General features: G+C 46.2%; 3 protein-coding genes and 1 long non-coding RNA gene across 6 annotated transcripts; 1 reads left to right on the top strand and 3 right to left on the bottom strand.

The window, feature by feature from the left end:
* Window positions 1-1,781: 1,781 nt before the first annotated feature.
* ndufaf6 (NADH:ubiquinone oxidoreductase complex assembly factor 6) lies at window positions 1,782-7,821 on the bottom strand. Of its 2 annotated transcripts, XM_026317747.2 has the most exons (9): window positions 7,560-7,821; window positions 7,045-7,144; window positions 6,762-6,884; window positions 6,626-6,682; window positions 6,102-6,204; window positions 5,567-5,700; window positions 3,035-3,136; window positions 2,761-2,817; window positions 1,782-2,053 (listed from the first exon to the last, which is right to left on the bottom strand). In XM_026317747.2, the coding sequence occupies exons 1-9, from the start codon at window positions 7,745-7,747 to the stop codon at window positions 1,925-1,927; spliced, it is 993 nt and encodes a 330-aa protein (XP_026173532.1). In that variant the 5' UTR covers window positions 7,748-7,821; the 3' UTR covers window positions 1,782-1,924. The 2 variants fall into 2 exon arrangements, with proteins under 2 accessions (XP_026173532.1, XP_026173533.1); XM_026317748.2 differs by lacking the exons at window positions 2,761-2,817; window positions 3,035-3,136.
* Window positions 7,822-8,524: 703 nt separating this feature from the next.
* On the bottom strand, window positions 8,525-16,060 carry ccne2 (cyclin E2). Its single transcript, XM_026317827.2, has 12 exons — window positions 15,665-16,060; window positions 14,371-14,409; window positions 13,681-13,762; window positions 13,497-13,550; window positions 12,619-12,761; window positions 12,114-12,249; window positions 11,801-11,947; window positions 11,322-11,417; window positions 10,680-10,814; window positions 10,471-10,582; window positions 9,902-10,059; window positions 8,525-9,772 (listed from the first exon to the last, which is right to left on the bottom strand). The coding sequence occupies exons 2-12, from the start codon at window positions 14,382-14,384 to the stop codon at window positions 9,662-9,664; spliced, it is 1,188 nt and encodes a 395-aa protein (XP_026173612.1). The 5' UTR covers window positions 14,385-14,409; window positions 15,665-16,060; the 3' UTR covers window positions 8,525-9,661.
* A 617-nt stretch (window positions 16,061-16,677) lies between these two features.
* On the bottom strand, window positions 16,678-23,869 carry tp53inp1 (tumor protein p53 inducible nuclear protein 1). Of its 2 annotated transcripts, none has more exons than XM_026317030.1 (3): window positions 23,703-23,869; window positions 20,904-21,405; window positions 16,678-20,813 (listed from the first exon to the last, which is right to left on the bottom strand). In XM_026317030.1, exons 1-3 carry the CDS (start codon window positions 23,830-23,832, stop codon window positions 20,600-20,602), a joined length of 846 nt encoding a protein of 281 aa, XP_026172815.1. In that variant the 5' UTR covers window positions 23,833-23,869; the 3' UTR covers window positions 16,678-20,599. The 2 variants fall into 2 exon arrangements, with proteins under 2 accessions (XP_026172815.1, XP_026172816.1); XM_026317031.2 differs by lacking the exon at window positions 23,703-23,869 and adding an exon at window positions 22,126-22,463.
* LOC113136328 (uncharacterized) lies at window positions 23,583-24,306 on the top strand. The gene is made up of 2 exons (XR_003296250.2): window positions 23,583-23,682; window positions 23,766-24,306. It is a non-coding gene; the product is annotated as an uncharacterized LOC113136328 (long non-coding RNA).
* The last annotated feature ends 3,140 nt before the right edge of the window (window positions 24,307-27,446 follow it).

The following is a 27,446-nucleotide window of genomic DNA, read 5'->3' as shown; positions in this document are numbered from 1 at the left end:
TCTTTTGCTCATGAGATCAGCATGAATACAAAACCTTTTCCTCAGAAATATATGCACGGTGTCATTTGTTGCAGCACTAAAAGACTGATCTGCAAATAGGGAACCTTCACTTGTGTCCAGACCTCTGAGAGTTAATTCTTCATTAAATCTGCATGAACTCACGTGTTCTCCACAGTCTGGTCCCTGCAGGTACCCAGATCCAGGCCCTGGTGTCTCTCAGCTATACTACCCCCCCCAGGACTCTCTGCTACCTACAGCCCTTCTGTTGTTATTCCAGCTTCTCTACCCCGTGTTGAGAAAGTCCGCTCCGTCAATGAGCCCAAGGTCAGAAGAAGCCAGTAGTGGTTTCCAACAGCAGCCATGGAGGAGTCTCTGCAGCTCAAAGTGGGAACCAGTGGCTGCCAGAGCCAAGAGGCGGCGTTCTTTAGCCCAGAGAGAGTGGGACAAAGAAAGACCAACAACCAGGGTTAACATGGCTTTGGCTTTTTCACATGGAGAGAGTTCAAAGCTGCCAAAGGACTCACACTGGATCCACATGGGGCCTTCTTCCCTGATTTAAATGAACAAGCAGTTGTTTTACACTAAACTTTGTTTAGTTTGCCAAGAAACACAAACACACTTTGTCATTGGTGGACCAAATGAATATGCTCATGACCTTCCACCATAATTACTGCACTTTGCTTCATTTTGTTGTTGTATCACAAAACCTTTTAAAAAATATTTTTGTTTTGGTCTCAGTTATGAAAACAAACCCATGGGAGAATGTTAATGCAGTAAGATTAAGGGATGAAAAATGTCGTACCCATACTTTATTTAAGAACTGTGGCAGCATTTCACCCTGAACTACAGACATGATGTGTGGCTGCTTCTGGTGACAGAGCTGTGATTGGTCCTTCTGTCCATTATCCTCCAGCCTCTGTGTGAAAGGAAGTGGACCTGGATCAGCCTTTTCACTCAGGGCTCAGTCCGCTCTGATAACTATGAAAGTTAGACATGTTTCTGGAGAAACAGCGTGGATGTGTCCGCAAACAGAGCTCCACTCTGCATCGAGCCAGGTCAAAGATAAAACATGCCAAATGTGATGCCGCCTGCCTCCCTCGTTACCTTCTGAGATCTGTCCTGCCCATCCATTGGCTCTCCCTGGTCAGAGTGTCTGTGTGTGGACCTCCTGAATGTGGGGCCCTGTCTTGCTACCTCAGAGGGAGGGTCTGAAAAAGTGGTGAGTAATTTGGACTAGGATAATGGCTCAATCACAGAACCAAACACCTGATACACAGGAAGTCATGGAAACCCAAATTCACTGTTACCATAGTAACTGTGATGTATGTAAAGCAGCTTATTCACCAGGATTTGTCACAGTCCCCCATCTCTTCTTCTACTGCTGATTTTCCTTCTCATTCCTCTGAAGTTAACGCTGGGACTTGGAGACGTCAGCTAACGAACCCGTGACTGTGTGATACAGTTTGGACAAACCTCCAGACTGTGACGGGATCAAGGGCGATGCCTCTTCGTCACGATGCTGCTCTGGGCACAGACAGGATGTTTTCTTTTCCTCATCAGTTTCTTTAAAACCGTCTGACTGCTCCTCCTCTACACCTCACTAATCAACAAGATAATAAGATCTCACTAATTAACGTGGACATTATGTTTTTATCACTGACACAGGTAAGACCTACAAAAATGGGACCCAGGGTACCATAAACCAGAATCATCCTCCAGCACCTTGTCACAGTACTACAGTCGTTAGTTTCATTATGAAACACATTAAGTCTCATCTTAAAACCTGATTGTGCTAAGGGCTAAGTCTGGTGTAGGTCAGTGTTGTTGCAATTGCAGTGGGAGAGCTGGATTCCTTGCCATGCTGCTGGACGGTGGTCTGCAGGTGGGGGGGCAGGGGGGATCAATGGAGGGAGGAGGACCGTCTTCAGTAGGTCTTCTTCCAGGAGCGCAGGTACAGCCAGATGGGCAGCAGAGGGTTTCTGCTCTGCAGGCTCGGGTGGAACACGTCGAAATCCACCTTCCTCACTCTCTGCAGGTAGTCCTCCAACACCACCTGCAACACAGAGCACCACAGAAGAAGAGCAGGCTTCAGTCCAGGAGGGTTCAGAGTAAGGGGGCGTTGTTGGAGCCACATCTGTCCTGCCAGCGTCAGGTGACACGGTGCAGTGTGTGTGAGGAGCAGCTAAAGACGAGTGAACAGGAGCTACAATAATCTGAACGGCTGCATCCAGGTCCCATCTCTTTCCAGGAACCAATAATCCTCAAAGGACAGGACAGGACAGGACAAAGGTTTGATATTTGGACTCCCAGAGCCTGGAAAAACACTTGTATGTGGTGTTTAATCCCAGGGTAAAGAAAACAAAATAAGACCCAACAGAAAAAAAAATCCAGTTCCAACACCAGAATTCATCCTCACAACTTCCATTTCTGTCAAGTCCACATTACAGGCTGGACTGTAAACACACAAGCCACACAAACCAGTTTTCAGGCAGCACAGAAAAACTTGGCTTTCTGTCACTTGGTCAAACAGCAACACAACCTGAGCAGCCACAGGAGAAACCAGTGTAGGGATGACAGGAGCCTGAAGGCAGCTTTCCTCTGTGACCTTTGACCAGAGCTCTTTGGAAACTCAATGGAAAAAAGAAACTCCAGAGGAACTCCACAAATATAAATTCTGAAATAGTGACAGATTAGTGACAAAGTAGGCTTTTAATGTGAAAAACAGCAGGAAGAGTGGCAGAGAGGCTGTGGCCAACTTACCGTTGGGAGGAAGGCCGCGGTCGCTGCTGCTGGAACGCTGTGGCTGAACGAGCGCGCCTGACGGAGGAAGTACAACAAACGTGAACAATCACAAATAAAACACAACTGGTCTCAGACACAGTTCGGCCTCTTCTGTCCCTCTGCAAACATCCTCCTCACTTGTATGTCTACAGTTTACGACCTGTATGAAGTAAAAGTGGGCAACAGCACAGTAGAGCCCTCAGTGCGTCCACATACTTTTGGTCATGTTGTGCACATGTGCTCCAGTACATACGTGTTGTAAATGTACGTGAGCCTGACTGGCGATGTCGTACACCACGTCCCTGACGTTCTGCTCTCGACTGCCACGGATAAAGTCCTCCTGAGAAGCTCCATGCTGCACAAACAGACAGAGGAGGAATTAGGAGGAAGGAAAAGGAAACAGAAGGAAACGGGAGGAAACAGGAGGAAACAGGAGGAAACAGAAGGAAACAGAAGGAAACAGAAGGAAACAGAAGGAAACAGAAGGAAACAGGAAGGAAACAGGAAGGAAACAGGAAGGAAACAGGAAGGAAACAGGAAGGAAAAGAAAACACGAGGAAGCAGAAGGAAACAGGAAGGAAACAAGGAAACAGAAGGAAACGGGAGGAAAAGGAAACAGGAGGAAAGGGGGAAACAGAAGGAAACAGGAGGAAACAGAAGGAAAAGGAAACAGAAGGACACAGGAGGAAACAGAAAGGAAAAGGAAACAGGAGGAAACAGGAGGAAACAGGAGGAAACAGGAAGAAAAGGAAACGGAAGGAAACAGGAGGAAACAGGAAGAAAAGGAAACGGAAGGAAACAGGAGGAAACAGAAAGACACGTGTTTGAACCAGGACTGTTCAGGCTCCTCTGACCTGCAGAAAGAGCTGAAACTGCTGCTCCGGCATCTGAGTGATGGGTGTGATGCGCCGAAGAGCAGACGAGATAATCAACCTCCTCTTTCCATCACATCTCTAATGTTTACCATTTGATTTACTGCAGTTACGTCACAGGAAGCTGCAGCTTTATTGCTTTTCATTTACAGCCGTCGCCTCTCACTGTTTAGTCTGTGATATTTTTACTTGATTTCACCGTGTCAGTTTCGTCTGCAGTTAAACTGGGAATGCTGGAAACAAACTGGTTGCTGTGGAATCGGAGTTCGTTAGATTAATGCCTGAACATTTCTTCACATAGAACCAGAGATTTGAGGATGTTGATGCTGGAATATAAAAACCAATCAATACAACAAACACTGATATTTATCTGAGCATCATTAAAGCTCATCACGTGGCAGCTGCTTCGATTTTTGTCTTAAAAAACTGAAGGAACTGTTCTTTAAATGGCAGAACACTGTGAGAGTAGCTCCTGCATCAGTCTCTTTGGACCTGACCTGTATTTAACTCCATTATTCAACATAATCACATCAGTGCACAAAAAACAAGTCTAATCACCGAGCTGTGTGGTAGAAAGTGATGTTATTCTATGAACGTCACTGCAGTGATTCTTCACCAGCAGCTTTTCTATTGTGTCACCGTCAGAAAATCTGTAAAACTGTGAGTCAGAATATTGACCCCATGTGGGCCCATTTAAATAGAGTATTCCAATTTCATCTGGCACCATGAATATGAATAACAATCATTTCTTCAACACGTCGGCGCTTCAGACTGTGATTGCTGACCTCATCTCGCCCTCTAACACGGACTAACACAGGAGCTCTGAGAGCCGGGAGAGAAGTGGTGGAAAAGCTGAGGCAGGTAATGATGGAAGGACATTTCTCCGAGGACAGAGAAGGCAGGTGAGTCACAGGACCTTCACCCGGCAAACTCAGAAACCAGCAGCTGACAATCAAATCTGCAGTCACCAAAGAGTCGCTTCTTATCTGCTGTGCACATTTCTGAGGAATATGTGTGGACTGTTATCTGCTGCCACTGGTCTCACAGGTTTCTCTTTCCAAAATCCAGCTCCAGCAGAGAGATGCTGCAGTGGAACCAGAGTCTGTAAACAGTGACGGCCGTTCTCAGGTTCTGGAGCTGGTTTCTGGAAACAGACGAGCCTCCCATTGTGGGTGAGGAAGAACCATGTGAGCCAGGTCAGCGGTGTGGCTCCCTGCTGTGTTTTTAATAGTTTGTGGACAACAATGGAGGTCTACGGCTCAGACCCATAAGCTGAACCAGGTTCTGGATTCACACACATTCATTGGTGCTATCAGTCTCTGGATGGGATCTGGACTCAGTGACACACACACTGAATCAGCAGCTGCTTTTCATAAGTGGCTCTTTACTCGGCTTGTTCCTCCCAAGATTCTCCATCATGGTCAATCAGTCAGGACCTCCACCTGTCGGCTCTGTCCTGATTTTTCATAAGCAAACATGTCCCTGGATCTTGTGCAGCTGGTCTGCAGAAGTGCAGGATTTCAGCAGGCCAACGGCGCCCCCTGCAGGCAGCAGAGAGGAGCTGACGTGAGGCCTCAGTTCAGAGACATGACCACACCGCCCCAGGTCGACCTCCAGCAGCAGCTCTATGTGGGACAGAAGATCCAGATCGCTCAGGAGGCTCTCGACTTTTCCCACAGGGCTGTTGGGTAACAATCCTTCGCTGGTGTGTTGCATCTTTGTGCAGGATGATGTTTTCATCACTGCTCTGATTTAGAAAATCCTCAGCTGACAGTTTGTGTATAAATCCCAGTAAATCATTGAAACTACAGCAGCAGACGAACAACGAGCAGCGAGTCAATGTTGTCAGCAGCTTATTTTCATTCAGACTATTGTTTGACTCAGGGGTCAGAGGACGACTGGATGGCACTCACCAGCATGCAGATGTCCATGGGCAGGTAAACTTTCCTCCGGCCGCTGTGATACGGAGTCGCTCTCAGACATGTTACGATTCCCTGAGCTTTTCCGATGTGACTCGCCGCGTGGTCTGCGTGGACGTCTTTCACGCCTGCACACGAAAACACACACTTTAATGCATTTCCCATGTTGCCCTGCTGAAAACCATCAACCCACACTGAGGAGCAAATCCCTTCTCCCCACCCGCCCGACAAGTCTCTACTGAGACGGTTACACGGCTCAGGGGGTGTCCAACTGGTGGTCTGTGGCCTCCTGGTGGTCAATATTAGAGTGTCTCTGTGGGAATCACTATTTTTTTGTCTTTTCAAACACATTTTTCAATTTTCTCAATAATCAAATTCATGCAAATGTATAAAGGTTAGGACTAAACCAGAGCCCGTCCTCAGCATTTGTCACCAGGAACACCAGGTCCAGTGGTCTAACCCTGAATCGGCTCTTCAACATCACAGGTACAGGAACACAGGTGATGCCATGTGTCACACCTGTCCTTACCCAAACACTGCAGCAGCAGGTACATTAAAGTGGACTGGGTGTTCTCTGAATACGCCTCGAGCTCCTGCAGGTTCCTGTAGGCTCTGTCCTCCAGGTCCTTCTCCTGGAGAAACAGACGTGTTTTCAGTTTCAGCCCAGTTTGTTTTTTTTTTTACAGTTTTTATAAAACACAGAAAACATCACGACCGGAGACGTCGTCGAGCGGATCTGCTGCTCCACCGTAAAGCTTCACACACAAACTATGTTCAGGACATTCGAGGTTCAAGACGAAGACGTTAAACAGCAGAACATTAATATTCATGAGTTATACGTTTTATGTTAATGATTTCACTGTAACATCTCTTTTACAGATGTCTTCATGAAACCAGGTGTTGCAGTGAGGCCCAGTTTTTAGGAGCTGCTGTGTTTTACAAACTTTTTAGGTAAAATTAGTCTTTTATGTAAAAAGACCGTGTGTGTAAAAGCACAGACACACCGTGACCATCGAGTCTTATCGAGTCTCATCGAGTCTCATCGAGTCTTACTCTCTCTGCGACGATCCTCAGCAGCCACCTCTTCGTCAGGTAGTGTTTCCTCACCGCCTGCAAAACAGGATTCAGACTGTTCCTGCTGTGAACAAGTGACATGGAGACAACAACCACACGTCTCTCTGATATTCACCCTCCACAGCTCAGCGCTCACTGGCTGCTTCGGAGGCTCGTCTCTGTACATTTCTTCTATGGCCGTCTTCCAGAACTGCATTCGCATCAAACCAATGGTCTTCTGGGAAACCGAGTCCTTCACCTTGTGGAGAAACAAATATAGGAAGACAACTGTGAGACAGGTTTGAAACTGGGACCGTAGACACGAAACTTATTACGGCAGCAGCAGCACCGTGACAGTAACCATGGTAACACATAACAGACGTATCGTCAGTCGTCCATCCGGCCGCGGGAACACCTGCCTGTGCCAGCTCCACGTTCAAAGCTCTCAGAGCCAGAGAGGAGCGCCGAGCCTCCTCTGGGAGGAGCAGGGAGGCCACGAAGCCCTCGTAGTCTCTGGACCTGAGGAAGACAGGGGAGATGCGTTTAATGTCATTGTGTCCTGAAACAAACCCTAAAGATGGCTAACCCTCACTGTGACCCTTTCTTCTTCTTCTTTCTATACTTTATCATCTTACACCTGTTTGGTAAAAACAGGTGTTTATTCTGACAATGTCTGGTCAAAGCAACAGACAGCTCGTCCTCTCGGCTCCGCAGGATGGAGCCGAACCACGAAGCGAACCTGAAGCTGATGACGGCGCAAACTAAGTTTTCACAGTGTCTTGTAAAAGTTATTCGTGTTTGCGGTGTTTGCATTTTAACGAATACTTGGATGGAGTCTGGCGCGGACACGTGACCGGGTCTGTAGATTATCCGGACTGAGTGACGCTGCTGGTTCGGTTCTGAGGCTGAACCGGCTGCTGAGTGTTGGACTCACCGGACCAGCTCCAGGCAGTACTTCTCGTCGTGCCGGGACTCCGACGCGGCGCTACATGCGGTCCTCACGCTCTGCTGCTCGGCCGCTCTCCGAGCACAGACGCCGCCCGGATCCGCCCGGAGCGTGGCGCCAAACGGAGCCGGGATTCTGGTCCACAAGCCGAGTCTGAGGCCCAGGCCGGCCGCCATAATCCCCTCCACCGTCCCGGACAGCAGGTCACATCAAAAACATTCCGGACTGCGTGTCACATTAAAAACGTCCCGGACTGCGTGTCACATTAAAAACGTCCCGGGCAGCCTGTCACATTAAAAACATTCCGGGCAGCCTGTCACATTAACCACGTTCCCGCTAAGCTTCAGACCAGCAGATATAAATCATCGAATAAAGGAAACGGCAGATGTTGGTGTTAAATAGCACGAAAACACATCTGGTCAGCGATAACAGGAAACTGGACAACACTGCCGCCAAAATAAGAGGAAATGAGCAGGTTGCAGTTTTATTTATAGTGGTCTTGTATTAAAAAAGGGTCAAACGAGACAGTATGTACTGGTGACCTGTCCAGGGTGGACCCCTGCCCTTCACCTGAGAGAGAGCTGGGATAGGCTCCAGCAGATCCCCGTGACACTGGCTTTCAGGAAAAAGCAGGTACAGAAGATGGATGGATGGAGACAGTATGTTTGATCCGCCCATGTGACAATGAAGTTATGACGTTTTATTTTGAAGAAATACTGGAAAAGTGACTTGTTTTAATTTCTAACTTGATGTGAGTTTTTATATTCTACTATTTAATGGTCTCATTATTTTTACAAAAGAAAAGCTGAGGATTCTCAGCCAAGTCCTGCACTGCTCCACTGTGGGTCCTCTCATAATCTGGATCCTATGAGTGAAATCCTAATTTTGGCAAATGAAACAAGCTGGACCAGACCAAAGCAGGTTCCCCCCATAACAAAAAAAACAAAAAACTCTCATGTCATTTCATTTATTTAAAACATTCCTGTATAAAAGAAGTTACACATTTATGAATGGCTCTATTTACAGAAACATACAATCTTTAACATACAGTTTTCATGGTTGGCTTGTTCACTGCATCTGTACAGTCACAGGTTTGTTCCATCAGCTCCAGCTTAGGATAAGCAGCCACACAGTTCATGTTTTATTTTAAAGGCACTAAGAAATGACTAGTGGACAGTTAATGAAGAACTGTAATTCAACAACAGGCATCAGAGCAGAATCATAAATAGCTTTTGCCTTCGGCAGTGATCAAACTGAGCCTGTTTAACGCTCAAAGATTTGTTTTTACATATGAACATTTTTCTTTACATACTGAGGCTTATCAATAAATACAAGCACTTAGAACTGATAAAGCAAAAACTTTGCACAATTGTCAAGTTTCCCAGGAATGTAACAAAAATGTGCAACCAAGTTGCAGCAATAAAAAATAATAATAAAAGAAATGGAGCCACAAACCTGTCAGCTGAGCCCTGCAGGTTAAATCAGCAGGTGATTCTCGTGGCTCATGTAGCTACAGCAGACTCACCGTCTGTGGCTGCAGTGCAGACGCCTGCACCTTTATATGGGGATGAATAGGAGTCTACACAGGGACAGTAATAAAAAAATAAAAAACACACACTAAACTTTTCATTTCAGAGTGGAATGTAATATTCAATGTAGAAAATGAGACTTTTCTCATTTGCTTTCCTGAGAATCTGACTGAAGCACCATGTGAAATCATTCCGATTTCAACAGAACAGCACCAGTAAAACTCCCAAATGCTCCCTGACAGCTATCGATTTCTGCTTCCTCTCAGTTTATTTAAAAGTCACAACAGCTGCTGTCACCTGTGGACCCTGGAGCTGCTGCTGGTTCCGACCAAAGTTCTAACTAGTTCATAATTATATCCTTATGCAGATAACTAGGCCGATCTGTTGAGGTCTCGACAGGCTCCATATCTGCAGTTTTATAAAACCAAAAGAACAAGGACTGGCAGGAATCCCACATCTGATCTTAGTGTTGAACGTGCCCCGAGAAGTTTTTCCTTTCATGTAGGTCTTTCGCCGCGCCACCCGAGAGGTGGCGCTCGTGTGCCGCTGGCTGTGTCCCACTCAAGGATTGGCTGGTTTCTCAGTGCTGCTGGGTGGAGTCAGGATCACCCCCGCGGCCACAGGAGACATCTGACAGTCGGGGCTGTCGATCTGAAGCTCCTGAGCTTTTCTCTGCAGGACAGAAGAGGATTGAGTGAGTAACAAAATGCCGACGTTTGGTGCTGGTCAGATCGCTCCATTTTAAATCTTGAAATAATCAAAGATTTGGTGCCTGTGCTGTGTGTGAAAGGTGCTGCTCACCAGCAGGTCCAGATAGGCCACATGTGTCTGAATGTTGTGTTGGTCATCAGCTTTGACTTTGGGGAAGTTTTTGAGCTGAGGTGTAGCTTCAGATTGCAGCACGTCCACGAAGGGTCTCATCCACCGAACGCAGGGCGCCACGCTCTCCAACGTCAGCCCTGACCAACGCAAACGATCAGAAACATCACACGTTTACCTCTTCTGCTCAAACAGCAGGATGTTTCCAACAAAACCTGATCCTTGTGAAAACTGAGCAGTCCTGATGTGGCTCAGGACTGCTCATCAGGCAGACAAAGGCAAACAAAGGTCAAACATAATGGACCCACTTTTTTTAAATAATAAAACAAAGTTTCTGTTTGGTTTCACTGCAGTCAAAGGATAAACTTAGAAGCTAATTACATAGGTCAATCCATCTTATACATTATAAAAATATCACACGTGTTTTGGTTTGAAAAGCCACATTTTAATGTAACCAAGTCTCCTGAGCCCGACATCTGTACCTGTGCCAACATGGCGGCTGAGCAGGGATCTACATGTTTGAACTGTGAGCTGAGAAAAATCAAACCCACCTGAGACTCTGTAAACGACATCGAAGGTGGAGAAGTGGAAGAAGGCAGCTGCAGCAAGAACACTGTAGCTGTAGTCCAACGAGCCGATGTCCATCATACACAGGTCGAGCAGCTGCAACACACAGGGCAAAGGTCAGCACATATCTCAAACAGCCCGGACTGTACCCTGGATTTAGTTTCCTCATGTTCTGTGGTGTTTCCAGACAGACCTGAGTGATCTGGATGTAGGTTTCCTGTATGAACTGTGGCACCAGAAAGTTTTCTCCATCCTTTTGGGCTTCAACCTGAGCGTAGAGCTTCAACCAGGAGATGGCCGTCTCCGGACAGAGATTCCAGTCCAAGGCCTGCAGGACAACACAGGTTTACATCCATCCTGCCTTTAACATCTCAGCTTTAACACGTTTTGTCTTAAATATATTTTCTTGTCATTCTTTGCATTTCATCTGTTTCTGAGGAGAAATTGTTCTGCACATGTGTAATTTTACAAATGGTGGCTCTAGAGCGGCTGCGGCTCAGGAACAGAAACTGGCCGACCATGAATCAAAGGGTTTTTGATTCGATACCTGGTTTCTCTAGTCCATGTGTCAAAGTGTTCTTGGGCAAGACACTGAACCCCCAGTGGTTGTTCCATCAGTGTATAAGAGTGTGAGCGAACAGGTGGATGCACAAATAATGTAAAAGCACTTTGAGTGTAGTAAAGTGCTGTGCAAGTATCAGACCATTTCATGTTTTCATCCAGAGTGAGATCTGAACACAGCTTTGTATGTACAGTGTTACGTAGAAACTGTTGTGTCTGAACACGTGGGCCTCGTGTGTGTTCAGCTCATCGAGTGGCATGTGTGTGGTCGTACCTTCAGTATGTGGAGCTCCATGCGCTGGATGTCCCACATGTCACAAGCTCCGTCTGTGACGTAGGCGAACTCGTAGATTTTCGGAGGGTAAATTTCCTGTCAACACAGAAAGGGGCAGGTTATTTGCTGGTTCTCAAACCTCTGAGGTCCAGGTCCTTTAACTGCTGGTTTTTGTCCTGTAGGAATTTAAACCTGCAGCAGTTATGACACGTGGCTGCCCGCTACTTTCCAAACCACAAACACAGCGGAACCAGAAGATGAGTCTATAACACTGAAACCGATTAAACAGTAGTTTACGTCAGTCAGGACCACGAACACCAGCGGCTCATTAAACAGACAGTTTGTCTGATTTCATGTTAAATTTTAGGACAATGTGACACAGAACATGACGAATTCCACATTTGCTTCACTCAGGTAAACATGCTCAGGTTTACTGAAGCTGCTCCCACATGTTGGGTGGAGGATGACGAGGGACTCACCTCTATCTTGGAGGCGATGAAGAGCGCTGTGATGCCGATGAGCTGCAGACAGTCTTTGTTGATGTCCTGCTGGGTCAGCATGAAGCGGTCAAAGTAGTCCTGAGCCAGGTAGGCCGTCTGCCGGTGGAGGCTGTACACCTCGCTGACCTGCACACACACAACCGGTTTAACAGGCTGCTTCCTTTTTCCAAATGGGACTGGTGGTCCAGTGAGAGCAGCCGTCACTTTCTACAGTCGACTGGTCACAACACAAATAAATCTTTTCTGAAAGTTCAGAGCAGAGAAAGCACTGAGAAGAAGTGCTTGTCCTCACCTCGAGCAGCCAGTCCAGCAGAATCGCCCTCATCTTGGGCTGCAGTTTGGGGTGCCGCAGCAGGTAGCTCTTATCGTGCACGTACTTCAGCTCCTTGTTGAGCATTTTGATCCACACGTCGTCTGAACTGGCCCAGCTGGAGGAGAGAAGAGCAGCTCTTAGCGTCTGATGTAGTTTTACTTTAAACGTGAAGTTGGATCAGTCACAAACACAGTAACTTCAGTTACAGTACAAATGGCTGTGTTTTAGTGCACAGGTGCTGAAACTGAATTATTCTCAACAACACACGACCACATCTGTCTTAGGAGTTTTCTTATAATCAGTGTGTTACTTAGTGTTTTTATCGTTCACCTCACTAACAGCGTGTTGACGTCTGTGCTTATGTGTCGCTGCTGTGAATCTGCCCTCAGGTTAAAAAGCATCTGTGTGCAGCTGGAAACGGATCCATGCACAAACTAAAGAGGAAGACAAGGCGTCGACTCTCACTCGGGTGTGAAGCAGTTACCTGAGACGGGGGATGGGCGACGCCTTGATGAAGAGGTTCTTGAATGTGTACTGTTTGAAGCTGGATGGATCTGCAGGCTCCAGCTCTTTGTGGGGAGTTTCGATGAGAACGCACGGACTCGCTCCGTCCTCCGTCCAACACTTCTGCACAACAACAGCACAAAAGAAACAATGAAAGTCAATCACTGGTTTCCTGCTGCAGCTTCAGAAACTTTTCTAATAGAAAAGGAAAATAATCAGATGAATGTGGGGCTGCAATTAACATTAATCCTGCATCTGTCCATATTTGCCCTCCCAGCAGGATTTGGATTAAACCTGCTGCTCCCTCAGGTGTTAGGTGTTACAGAGCGAGGATTTAATGTCTGTTTCTGTTCAGGTGGGAATATATTTATGAATATCACAATTATCACTTTTAACCAATATACATTTCAATAGATGAAACTTTTACTTAAGCAGGTAAAAACCTCAGAGATTCAAATCTTTTTTAAATGAGGCCTGTTGTGATGACAACCAGTACTTTTGCCATTACTACTGCTTTAAAAGCAACTTTAACTCCCATGACCAGGCTGCAGAACATAAAGAGCCTTTTTCATATTAACCTTAGAACGTTCACTGACATCAGTGATTTAAGAAAATAACAGTTAGATAAAAAGTGGAAGAGAAACTGAGTCAGTTTAACAAAGACAATTGATGACAAGCTCCAGGTGCATCATCCAGTCGAGAAGAGCCTGAAGAAACAAACAGCCACAGTAACATGGACGCTCTGTATGTGGAGGCCATGAGTGTAAGAGAAAAGGGAGGGGGCTCACAAAACACAGATAAACTAGAAACTCCCCCAAGACGCACAGATCAACTCTTATCAGTCACACACACACTGACCTGTATTTCATAGCTTTGTTTCTTGGCAGCAGGTTGGAGTTTCTTCTTCAAGGGCTGGAGAACCAATAAAAACACACCAGTGAGTCTGTGTTTGCAGCCACAGGACAACAAAGCCCATCTGAAGGGCTGGAAACAGACTCCCACCGTTTCTGTAAGTCATGAATTAATGATGAAACACACAAACCTCTTGCCTCCTTTTCTTCGGCGGGACTGTGACGGTCTGCTCAGGTGTGTTTGAATCTCTGGTTTGAAGTGTGAGGCGACCGCTGAAACAAAAATCACATCTAAATACCAGCTCCCCGCTCGGACGGCTGATCCACACTGAGTGAGTGAACTCCCAGCCCACACCAGGTCCACAACACGTCGAGTTGATTAATGATTATCAGTGAATCTGCTGACTAGTTTCATGAGTAATCCACTTTTTGTTTGGACTATAAAACTGCCAACCCTCCAATCAGACGACCACACCATGATCAGATTATACTGAATAGACCTGTATTCATACACGGTGCTGTTGTTGGCCCACATCTTATTATTGGTTATGAATGTGTCATGTTCCTGTTAAATCGTAAACTAACTATATGGACCAGTGCTGACACACAGTTCGTGTTGAGGGAAATCACAGAGTTTTTGTTTTTTGTTGTTTTCTGTTCCAGACTTTTGGTTCAACAAAATAAGTTGAGATTTAAAGTTTTAACGTCGATGCTTCATAGATTTGAGTTTTAGTTGACACCTGTAAAAAAGACCCAGTGATTTGTCCTGTAATGACGACTACGCCTTTGAAACACAGACAACTGAAGCCTTAGTGGGCCCACTCCTCCTGTGGCCCTCTGTAGGCCCCCAGACCTCAGTTTGAGAAACAAAAGCTGCTTACCTGCGTCTGGACATGGTGTCAACTGGATTTACGGCTCCGCTGCACAAAGAGAGAACACAGGTGAGAATCAGAACACCTTCCCCCCCCCAGAGCTGAGACTACTGATACCATGAGAAACAAAACAGGAACCAGAACATCTTTTGGATTATCATCCGGAGGTTCTGGAGCCACCGGGTCCAATAAACCAACTCCATGAGGGATGGAACCTGACTGCATACTGTTACTGTAATAACTACAGTGATGACCCCCAGAACCAAACTGGCTGCTGTGGAGGTTTACAGTAGTACTAGTAGAAGTATTAACTAAGGTAAACTGGTATTAACTGATACTGGAGTTAACTAAGGGAAACTGGTCCCAGTCTGGGGGTGGCAGAGCCAAACTGGTTCTCTGAGCTCGTGTGGCAGAGAGGAGGGGGGTGGTAGGTCCCTGGATTTCAAACAAAAAAAGTTCAAATCTGCAGCTTTTCAGCCCAAAGGTCTCGTCGTCGTGGACGAAGCGAACGTGTCCAGTCGCGTTTGTCGAAGTCAAAACGCGTGAAATCGATAAAAAGACGAAGTTTATTGATCTTTGAAACCAAAGACGCGCCAATTTCCGCAGCGCAAAGCGGGAGGATTCAGCCCTTCCTCCCCGAACCTCGTCCAGGTCTGCGGGGAAACTGGTAGAAATGCCCGCCAAAGACAAACCAAACTGGGCTCAAACTGGTGTCGACAGGTAGAAAAACGTCCCGGGAGCCACGTATCATAGAACGGACCTTTTCAAGATCCGCGAAGCGCCATTAAAATGCGCCAAAGCGACTGCGGCTAACGAGTTACCGCAATTAGCAAACTTAGCGGGGTAACTGCTAACTAGGTCAACACCAGCCAGCCGAACCACAGGACCAGGTCCTCAATACATGTGACCGACAGAACCGGACCTGGTGGGTTTGGGAGGGAAGACACGACCAGTTAAAAAACCTCTGTGCTGATTTTAAAGTTTGAGTCTCGTCAGGTCTGAGCAGAAACTGAACCCCCAGATTTTCATAAACCGACCCGCAGGATTACACGCAGACTTTGGACCAGACTAGTTTAGACCAGTTTAGTTAGTTTAGATCCGTGTAGTTTGGTTTAGATCAGATTAGTTTAGATCAGATTAGACCGCGTAAAAAGTCCGAACCAAGTGGCGGAACCATAAAAGCTGCAGATCTGGACCCGCCCAGCACAAACGGGAACGAGGATCCGAACGATGCGAAGGTTTTGTCAGTGAATAAGTCCAGTCCAGCTGTGTGAGTGTGTTCGCGGTCCGGTTCGGCTCTTACCTGCTCGCTGCTCGGTGAATGAATGCATCAGCTGTGGCGCCGGCGCCAATCCTTATATCCGCATCGGCCTGCGGCCACTGCGCATGCTCGTTCCCGGTTCACAGAAACCCGCTAAATGTTCAAATTCGAAGTGAGATTTCTACAAACGAACCGAACCGGACCGTCTGCGCGGCGTTGCTGGGCTCTGCGCTGCCGCAGAGCTCGCACTACCAGCACCGGAGAGCCGGCACACGGTTCAGTTTGCCGTGTTTAACCGGAGCATCCCGTCCTTTGTAATGGACACCGAGCCGCGGGAAGGTTTCTGACGTAAGCACCGCTTTCCGTCGGTTCCGGTCAAACTTTAACGACTCGGTGGACGCACAGAAATCACCGGAACGTGGGAACTTTGGGTAATTTCTTCACTTCGCCGAGTTATGGATGATTTATTTCGAGGTCCGGACGCCGCTTCCGCGTGTGGTCCCGCCTGTGGGAGTGGCCTGCGTGACGTCACACCAATGAGAGCCCGAGCAACGGCAGCCACGTGCTTCCTGCGCAGAATGTAAACAGAGGGAGCACGTGGGTCAACTGTCAAAAGTGTGTGTGTGTGTTTCTGCAGGTGAATAACACACACACACACCTTTGATTAATTAAACGTTTCTAAACCCCACTACACAAAACTCCTTCAGAATAAAAGCCCTTATTTTTATAAGCCAAATGTATTAAAAGCAAAAGTTGCCAATATGGAGCAAAGAGGAAGCTTTTACTTATGAATTATTATTATTACTGACACAGTGATGACTTGTTTTATTGCTCAGTTATTTTCACATGCACATCAGCTTTTCAACTGTAAAAACTTCAGACCTGTAATTAACTGCTGTAGGTACTTTAGTCATTTTCTAAAAATGTGCACTCACATCTTGATTAGATGAGTATTAAGTTTTCATAATTCAGAGCCTTAAACCTGAGCTTGAAGTGTCAAAAGGTAAAATGAACTAATCACAAACTTTACACGTTCTGAAATAAGAGACAGGAGATATGCAGATGAAAACATTTATTTTAGGATAATAAGAAATCACGTTTTAACAATTAGTTTGATAACAGATGCCCCCACTTTTAATTATCTTTTTTGTTGTTTCCGACTCATAACAGAGTGAATGGATGTGTCATACATCCAAAATACAAAGGAGAGCACTTATGTCGATAAATAAAAGTCAACCCTAAAGTTCCTACAGCTTTTTTTCTTTTTGGCAAAGTGCTGTATTATTCCAGTAAACTACACGAAAAAGCAAAAACGTCTGACACTCGGCGAATAATAAAAATGCCACAAATATTCTTCACACATACAAATAAACAACTGAAGAAGAGAAGTTTTGCTACATCATTCTGTCTGTATAAAAGTTGTACACGGGCTGGGCGGTGGCAAGAGGGTTCCTCCAAGTGGTGCATAGTTTCTGACATCTGTTTGTGTGGTTTTATGTCTTTTGTCCATTCAGGACATTAAAAAAAAGAGAGTTCAAGTTCTTCATTGATGCATTGTCATTACATTTCAACCTGGAAGGCACATGATCCACAAATTTCAAGGCATTGAACAAAAACTTTACAAATCCCTGTTATCCAGATGATGGAGAGATGAGCTGAGAACAGAACGTAAAAATAAAACACTAAAGGCTCCTGAGAGCAGGAGGAGATGGATCGTCACCTTCTCCCATCCCGTCTTTTTCTAAAACATCCCAGTAACAATAGACAACATGAGTGCAAAGCTCCATAGGTGGTGGAGAGAGAGACATTTGAGAATTAAAAGAGAAGCTCAAACACACCAGAAAAAGAACCACTCCAGGAATATTTACAGCGAACTGTGCAGGCACAGAACAAACATGTGTCCCTGCTGCATCGTCGACACCAGAACAGAGATGAAGTGACGTCAGATCTGAGCAGATTCAGAAACAACACTGCAGAACTTTTCCGTCTCAACTGACCGAGTCTTTGCTGAAGCTTCAAGTCAAGTTTTCAAACACACTCCACTTCCTGAACATCTGGACCTGCTTGTTTGTTTATTAATTTCTTCAATAAATCAGAAAAATGTGAAATCTGAGACTTTCATTGTCAGATTTTACAAACAGCTGCAGAAAACTGAGAATTGAAGTTTCAGCCAGACTCAGTATGAAAACCAGAAAAACAAAGGTTCAGGATGAACAATAAACTCATGGTACATACAGGTCAAGTCTCAAATTCGACTTTGCTCCTTGAGATAACATTTATGTTTATTTTATGAGAAAATTAAGACTTAAACTTTGACTTGATATTTTCGTTACTCTCTCAGAAGTATGAGATAGAAAATATATAAACAGCACATTATGGAACAGCCTGCACTGCAAAACTTGTGCCTGCTTGAACTTTGTCTACAGTTCATGCTTAACATGTGATTCTAATAATTAAATAAGCTTTAAAGTCACTAAAATTCTCATCTGGGACGTCTTGAGATGAGTCAAAACGATGGACGTCTGAGCGTATCATAATGTTGAGCTTTGTATTTTGTTATTACTAACACTGAATCCTATTTGTTCCTCATTTTGACCTGACTATTAGATTACTTTGTTAGTGTGGGGACTGGGCCCGAGAGCATTAAACCAAGAACTGATAACACCACAAAAGAAGAACATTAGCATTATAAACAAGAGAAAGGTTAAAGGTCGCTGCTACATTTTTGGTTTAAATATTTAAACAGTTTAACCAAATGAAAGTAAGTTAACATGAACAACAGAACAGTCACAAAGCATAAAGTACATTTCTAAAACCATGTTAGATACACAACAGCAAAAGTCTAAACAACGCAAGCAAAAGCCCAACGGTTCTCTCCCTGCTGATCCCAACAGCCGACCGACAGCGCCGGGAGTTCGATTTCACAGACCAGGAGAAGCTTCTGACACACTGGAACTAAACTCTATTATTTCTCATTAAGGTTTTCACAAGGGAAAGCTGCCTGGGACGCAGCTGGAAAAGTCTGAGCGCACACAAAGAAGAATCAGCCATCAAGTAAATCTGCATTTTCCTAAAGTGTAAAGGTGATTGGTTGTGGCCCTGAGACGTGGACTGCAGATTCATTTTAGAACAAAAATGATCTTTTTCAATTTTCTTTTTCCACCAGCATGACACTAACACAACTCTACAACCATGCAACAGAACCAAACATACCTAAGCAAGAAACCATAGACGCATATATACCAACTTCATACTGATATGTAATTTGTTTTTTCTTTTCAAAAATATTTTGGAAGTTTTTTTCATACATTTTTTTACAGTTCTAGTCATAACAAAGCTACCGTTAAAACAAGGTGTTTAGTGATATTCAACCCAGTAATTTTTACCACTTTTTTCTTTTTTCAAAAGAATATTGTGAAAAGTACTGAATTATAAAGTCAGCGGCAGGTTCAGGCAGCAGCGGCAGGATGGACAACAACCTGCTAGAACAACATGTTTCACAGAGAACGTAAAGGAAAAATCCCCCCAAAATGCTCCGTCAGAGTGGAAACCAGTCAGTGCACTCGTGTTAGCGAGATGTGGACATCTGGCCAAATAGAAGAGCGTGAAGTCAGAATTAGGAGGTGAAGGCTGCCGTCAGAGATCCCAGAGGACCAAACACAGAAAACATCTAGAGCACAGAACAGAATCAGGACTAAAAGACAAAGCAGCAGGTTTGCGTTTAAGTTTCTGTTCTGTCTCTCACTTTTCAGTTTCCACACCCTCCAGTTTCACAGGCAAACCTGAGAGTGCAGCAGCATCACGCCTCACAAGACTTCACACGTACATGGACGTGGAGTCTTACTGAAAACGGTTACTATGGCGTGAAGTGTTATATTTTCAGTGTTTCCTCTGAAGGGATGCTTCAAAAATCGCCCAGAAAATAAAGAGTAAAATCATCCATTTTAAAGGGAGCAGCCGTAATCAGGAAAGGGTGGGAGTGTATTTGGCACTGACTGGGGGATATTTACCAGGCTTTTACCTCCATGTATGATTCCACATTTCCCACAATGCAACTGGAGAGTGTGTCACCCAAACACTATTAATTCATAAATGAATAAGGTACATCTTACCTTCACATCTAGTGTTTTCTCATGCTCCACTTTCTGACCAAACAGGCAGTAAACTGTGGAATGTCCCTTTAATGGACCAAACTTCACTAACAAGGAAATAAAGAAATGCATCGAACCTGCAGTTGGGCATTCTGGGAAATGAAGGAACTCACTTGATTAAAACAGAAAAGGCAACAGACCAAAATAGTGAGATTATTTAAGGGTATTTTTCCTTTAAAGCTTTTTTTCAGCTGCGGCCGAGTTGTTTAAAACCAGTTTCCACTGAGGGACAACAGCTTAGAGCCTCATCACCACAGTCCTGCACTGATGAAGCAGCAACGCTGTGCTGCTGCACTGCAGTGATTTAGATTTGAAATGTCTCTTCTTTCCTGTGAACTTACCCAAAAAGCTGCCAGGCAACAAAGCATCATTGCGAGACGCTGCAGCCGCCCACCTGCCCCACTGTCAACCTGCCACTGAGTAAAGTGACCTACAGCATCGATTCTACACGTCAAGATGTCCTTAAAGAAAAAGAAAGAAAGAAAGAGGAGGAAGGCCGTGACAAAGCTTCCTCTTGGTGACTGGACACAGACTGGTCCAACAGAGGGAGGATAAGAGGTGGGAGGACAGGAGCAGGAGCACAGTTCCCTTCTTCTCAGTATCAACATGGAGGAGGACGGATCGATGAAGAGGAGGACGACACCAGCCATGTTCACCATCCACCTAGATATGAAGACAGGCAGAGGCTGGTGGTGCTGACGGACGGTGCTGGTGTTGGTTTCTGATGGAACAGAAAGAGGGGCGTGTGACCATTGTTAGATTCCCACCCTGCTTGGACGACCCAGGTGAATGATGATGATGACGATGATGAAGGTGTCCGGGTGCCTCAGAAGTTGAGGTGCCTCTGGGTGGGCTGGTGCAGCTGCATGGCACTGGCCTTCGGGGGGCGCAGCAGGTTGAGGCGTCGCAGGGCGTTGCGGGACATGGGTTGGGTGCGTTGGGTGGGGTTACCTGGCCGCTGCCCAGAGCGGGCGGAGAGCGCTGCAGCATAGCAGGAGGAGTGGAGGCTGGATCGATGCTGGACAACTGCTGCCTCCTGCCTGCAGGGGGCGATAGACAGGTTGAGGCACTCAGCAGCTTAGTCACAGTACACTGAACCACAGTCTACACCCGAGGCCTCAGCACTTTACCTGTGACGGGGGCTGTCCAGCGTACGTCTCGCCTTCTCCCTCCCGCCTGAGGCTGTGGGGGGCGTGTTCTCGGACAACAAACCCAGCTCCCGATCGAGGGATCTTGGCAGGGGGTCGAGGGTCAGCCGGGGAGGGCTGTGATGGGCGTAGACAGACATGCTGGGGTGTTCGATCAGCAGGTTCTCCAGGGGGCTGGTCTCCAGCAGGACGGGCTGGCTGCCACGGCCTGTGAAGCAGGGCGGGGGGGTGACGAACCAGCTCTCCTCTAGAGAGCAGGCGTCCAGACGCAGGAACCCGCTCTCCTCATCCTCATCCTCCTCTTCGTCCTCCTCTGCACCACCGTCTGGGTCGGTGTCAGCCGTGGAGTTTAGGGAGGTGCAGGAGGCATAGCGGATGGGGGGGCTGGTGACAGGGGAGGGGATCATCACCAGATCATCATCTTCTTCGGGGCAGATGGTGGATCCTGAGCAGCTGTCACCAAACTGACCGGAGCAGGTTTCAGCTGCAGAGACACCAGTGAAACATGAAGAGTGACTTTTCTTACACAGCAGTTTAAGCCACAATCACCTTTTACCTCAGTCGGCTTCTTGAAGTGCACACATGGTTCTTACGTTTGATTAGGAGGAACATTTTCCCAGAATCTATGTCTACTTTGTAGTGGACTCCTGTAGCAGCTGCAGGAACCTTCACAGCAGTTAAAGGTCACAGTGAAAACCACCTTTCATCTATTATTGATGCAGCTATTAGTAAGTCTCTGAAATACGAACATCAAAATCTTTTTGAATGTGTGAAGTGCCTCAGTAATAAACCCACAATATTAGAATTAAACTCTGCTGAGCCTTTTGTGGACCAGCAGCTGGCAGTGGTTCCTGCAGGCTGCCAGGAGGAGGCGCTGTGTGTTTGTGTCAGAGCAAACCCTGGCTCAGCATCACGTGTCCAACTGGAACCACAGCCTGTTTGTGTCTGTGTGCTACCAAACCTGTCCTGCTGTTTAATCTGCTGATCCCACACTCCGAGTCTCCTCCTCACCACAGATACAACATCGGCGTCTAACGATTCGCAGAGACACAGGAAGTGAGGGCGCAACATGAGCCCGGGCTAAAAATAACCATGTGTTCTAAGCGGACGTCTGATTTCAGTTCTGTCGGGGCCCAAGTCTGCACTTACAGTAACAGATGTAGGAGAGAATTACAAGGCCATCCGCTGACCTCTGTGCTCTTACTGTTTACAGCTTTGAATGTTTCGAGCGTCACCTGAACGCAGCCCAGTGGCTCAGGCTCCCAGGGTTCACAGGAGTCCATGTTTACCCACAACAGGCTGAGCGGCTGCAGACGGAGGAGGCTCAGCACTGTGGTATCATCTGAACACCGAGCCTGTATAGCAGGACTCCAGCACTGTGGGCGTGGGGTTAGGGTCAGCACACCCTGGTCTTCTCAGAACCACAAAAACTGTAATGTGCTTCGGTCCAAACAGCCTCCCACAGCTCCCCGACTTCCACTGCTTCGTTTTGCAACGTGAGATCATCAGTTTCACTCAGTGAAGACGTTTCTCGCTTGACCATGTGAGACAAACATTTGTGAAATGTTTCTGCTGCCACCAACTGCATGTAAGCCGTGCCCACAAACCGAGGCCCGATTCAGCCCAAGAACAGGCACAGAGCTCTGGAGTCTACACGGCCGGACGTGTTCACGTGCAGCTGCTGCAGATGCTCATAAATTCTGGGCTGCACGATGTCTGGGATCTTTTCAACATTTTTCAACATATTTCACTGCCAATTAAAACAATACTGTTCCCAGGTTTTTTCAGTTAACAAGGTTCTCGAATGTTACGTTTGTCAAAGCACAAGGAAACATTAAAGAAACATTTCCAACATAAAATAAGAACTACTGGACTAAAGTCAAAGATCAAGTCAAAAACTGTGTGACAACCAGGGGCCTGTGGACACGCTGCTGCTGAGAGGAGAACATGGTGTCAGAAACCTTCAAACCTCAGACAAACAGGGTCCAAACTACCTCAGACAGACGACAGGATCCAGAAATGGGTGTAATGGAAGAGCTTTTCTGTTTTCAGAAACAGGAAGTCTGGATCAAACTGTCATATAAAAGGCTGCATCCCCTCCTGCCTCATTTTTGGAGAAGAGGCGGCACAAAAACATTAGACAGTGTGCAGCTACGGTGCAGGAGGTGGGTTGCTTTTATTTTGAAGGTGTTTATATGGGAGAGAGTTACACAGAACGAGCAGTCTGAGCATCAGTTTCTCTGAGCTCAGCCTCATGTCATGGACGGTGTCTACCTTTATGATGCACCTGTGGACACACTCAGCTCCAGGTGTGTTTACCAGGAAGGGGGGCAGAGGCAGCTCTGTGCCCATACATGTCCACCTCCCTGCAGCAGCATCTATTTTTACCTCCTCTGGTTCCTCTTTTGTTCAGCCTGTGTACAGGTTGACTACCATAAACTGCCCGACACTGCCCTGCTGCCCCCCCCCAGACCCAGCCTGAAGTGGGCCAGCTGGCCCCCGCAACACCCTCCAGCCCCTCCAAATTTTCACACAGCTGTGGAATCGGAGAAGGGTCAAGTCCAGACCGGCAGCAGGTGAACAGGGGGCCAAAGAAAAACTGTGCCAAGATTCATTTTGAGCCACAGGAGGTGTGTGTGTTACTGTGTGTCAGTGTGTGTCCTTGTGATGCTGTTCACTAAAGTGAACTCCATGTTTCTTACATTTCAACATGTGACAGGAGAAGTTGGGGATCAAAGGCTGGTTTTGACCCCACGTACAGGTGAGCGTGCTGATTCTTACCCAGGTAGTTCACCAGGATCCAGTCTTCATCCTCCTCCTCTTCCTCCTCCTTGCCGTCTCCAGGTCTGCTGCATCGATTCACCTCCTCCATGTCTTCTCCGAACAGAGCACTGGTGAACCTCTGGAACATCCCAGGGTGTCCTGCGGGGGCGTGAGGCTGAGGAAGGGGCGTGGCTCCAGGCGACGGCGGGGAGGCGTGGCGGGCACTTTGGTCATCAGCTGCGGGGTTCGCTGCGGGAGGAAGGCTCTGGAAAGGTGCTAAAGTGCATCAATAAGGTGTGGTCATGGATCATCTGAGGACCGGCAGGCGCAGGCTGGACATCGCTCGGCGTCAGGGTCGTGTCGTTAGTGCAAAGTAGAAAAAAGGCCTGAGAGGAGAAAAGGAGGATTTTCATTAACCAAGACACAAGATCCTGAGTTTAAACATAAAACTTCAGAGACACACAGACGTGAAACCAAACGCGTCTCAGCAGAGAACAAAAAGATTTAGGGAAAGCCTCATGTGTCCAACATACTTGGCAAAAAAACCAATTCTGATAACTGGAAATAAAGATAATTTTGCAAAGCACACTTTTATTTTTCAAGTCAAAAATAAAAAAGTCAATCCCTTATTTTAATTGTGCTGTTAATTAATCGATGAATCCATCGACAATGAAAAATGGCCAAAGTCAAATGGCTCATTTTGTCACTTTAAGAAAGATAAGTCTTCACATTTAAGAAGTTGAAAAAGTTTAAAGTAACTACAATAACTAATCACTTATCAAAACAGTGAGTAATCAATAAACAGACTGCAGCACCAGCTTCCACCATTAGTCCATCAACACAAACTGAATATATTTGCAGCTTTAAATCAGCTTGGACTGAATCACTTCCTGTGGAAAAGAACCGGATGTTTGAAGACGTCACATTTTTCTGACCATTTACAAATTCAAACTAATTTCCAACCTAAAGCGAGTAAAGAACAGAATGAACAACAATGCATGTAAGTCAAACAGCAACATGCCTCAGACAGCTGGGACTCCCCCGTCACCCACAGGACGGTTCTGTGTCGCCAGCTGTTTGGCAGCTGGTCTGAGGTCTGAGTCCTTCACACTGCATCATTCAGGGTCCGTGTATTGACGCCCACCACCCAAACCTTAAATCAGTCTGACCAGTGGCTGCAGCAATTAATCCGTTGACTAATTAGCATAGTGACAGAAAATTAAAGGTGCACTCCACAGTTCTATTCATTAAACCTGTGTGGGGTCCTGGACTCTGGGGACGTGGTTACACGACCTGACTAATGTAAATACAACAACTATTATCATTACGGATGTTTTCAAGCCTCGTACATGTGAAGACTTGCTGAATTTCTGTACCAAAGATTTGTGGAGGTCACTTTGCTCTGTGTCTGTGATGTAAATGATTCTTTACCTGCTGCAACCACATGAAATAGGTCTGGTAATAATAGTTTAAAATATATAATGTATAGTCACAGATCTAAAATAAAGAGCTGCCATTTAAAACATAAAATAAAAAACAGCTTTTGCTTCGTAAAATTACTTTTTTTCTTATATTTCTGTGATATGTGAAGTTTCACTCCACAGGCCTTTATTTCACATGAAATTAGGTGAATAGGGAAACTGTGTCTTCAGCATTATCACATTTTATTAAGGGCTCACAAGGCAGAGGTGGAAAACAATCATGTAATAAGGCCTCATGTAATAAGGCCGCACCACTAAAAGGCTGATCACACACTTTTACTACTGAAGAAAAACCCTCACTAGATAATGACAAAGCTGTGACAATCCAGTATTAAATGCATATTAAAACACCCATGAGTAAATCTGCTTTACATGGCGTCTTTTAGGTTTGAATCACGACCTGTTCCTTTAATATTCTGTTAAATGAAGCGTTATTTTCACCTTTAAGAGGCTCGTGTCAACGTCTACCTGACTACAAACCGGTTTCAACGCTTCATCGGCAGTAGACCAGTTAGGAAACACCAAAATCCCACGTTTTCCACCAGTCCATGAACGCACACCGAATTCGAATCGAACGCCGTGACGCGTTTAAGTCCTTTGCGTCAGTTCGTATTTCTCACCCATGAGAGTTAGCGAAGAAAACATTAGAAAGCGCTGTTCGTCAGAGGAACAAAAGCCAAACTCCGCCTGTTGAAACAGCAGCAGGCCGATAATCCGCTGCACCTGCTCCTCCTCCTCTCGGTGTAGGAACCAACAGCACAAAGGAGAGCTGGTCCTGTGGACGGCTCGCTGACTCATGGCGTAATAAATGCGCCTGTTACATCAGAGCGTCGTTATTTACTCATCCAAGTGTAAAACAGCCCGAAAGAGCCGAGGATCAGGGACGTACAGGGGGACAAAACCAACAGCACGCACAGTTTGTTCTGGCAGGATCCTGAAACACTCAGCACATATGAAATAAGGCTCATCGGTGCTTGTTGACCTTCAGTTAAACTAACGTTGTTTACAAATGGTCGTTATTAAAAATAAGCTGTGGATTAACTGGTTGTTGGCATGAAAACCACCAGTGACACATGTTTAGTACAAATTCATGAAGCACAACGAGACAACTAAACCAGCAAACCCCCATTTAGGAAAAGCAGGAAACAAAACTGATTTAGCGGTTTAACCTGGAAACCACCAATAATCAATAATAACCGATACTGTTCTGGGTTAGTTTGCTTCGAAACGACCGGACGTGTCATTCGGCCAATATTTCAGCGTGAACAGTAAAAAACTGTCCCGTCGTGTTGGTGGTAAAGGCGGGACAGGAAGCTGTGACACCACACCTGTCTGCACAACACGGGAAAACTGGAAACTTCACTGAAATGCGTTTTTAGGACAAAGTAGGACAAAGTAGGACAAAGTAGACACTTTCCGAGTTTACTCGAGGAAAACCACGAAGCGACAGCGGCCAGGGCCTAGCAGGACTCGGCTAATCCCGAAAAAGACGATAAAAACACATTGTGGAGTTTAAAAAGACACTGAACCTGTTAAACCGGGTCGGTTTTTGTTAATAAACGCGACTCCGGTCCGAAGCGAGAATTAGCGGCGCCGCTAATGTCCCCGAAGAAAACAAAGGGCTCACCTGCGGCAGAAGAAGCTGCAGACGAGCCCAAACAGATTAAATCCGTGAATGTGAGGTAGATGAGTCACTTTTAGAAAAATAGAAAAAGCCGAGGTTTCTTCGCGGAAGAAATAAACTATAAAAACGTCCTTTTCGGGCTGTCCACCGGGAGACACGGTCCTCCGTCCTCTGTCCCGACTGCTCCTTCTTTTGTTGTTGTTGTGCTGCAGCTCCAACAGCTGATCGCAGTGACGTCACACGGACAGCCTACCGGGGGAGGGGCCGCAGCGGCTCCGCCAATGAAAAAGCTCGGTACGTGCTGTCACTAACCCACGTGACTCGGCCGTCCTCTAAGGACATGACTGGACAAAGCGCTGCGGATCCTTCCGTTTTTACCTGAACTCACCAAAAGACCGAGCTGCAGGTGTCCAGGTGCGCACACCTGGTTTACGTCAGCGACCCACAAAGTTCTCCAACAGCTGCAGCACATGGTTCTGTAACTATGAGCTGGACAGAACCTGCTGTGATCAATAACGTGTTAATGCAATTTCAATTCAATTCATTTTATTTGTATATAGCGCCAAATCACAAGACAAATCATCTCAAGGCACTTTACAAAAACAAAAACCCAACAAATCCCTTATGAGCAGCACTTGGCGACAGTGGAACGGAAGA

This window comes from Mastacembelus armatus, chromosome 16 (genome assembly GCF_900324485.2).
Source record: "Mastacembelus armatus chromosome 16, fMasArm1.2, whole genome shotgun sequence".
In the NCBI taxonomy this organism is placed as follows: Eukaryota; Metazoa; Chordata; class Actinopteri; order Synbranchiformes; family Mastacembelidae; genus Mastacembelus; species Mastacembelus armatus.
Note: the sequence above shows the minus strand (reverse complement) of the source record. Positions and strands in the feature narration are given on the sequence as shown.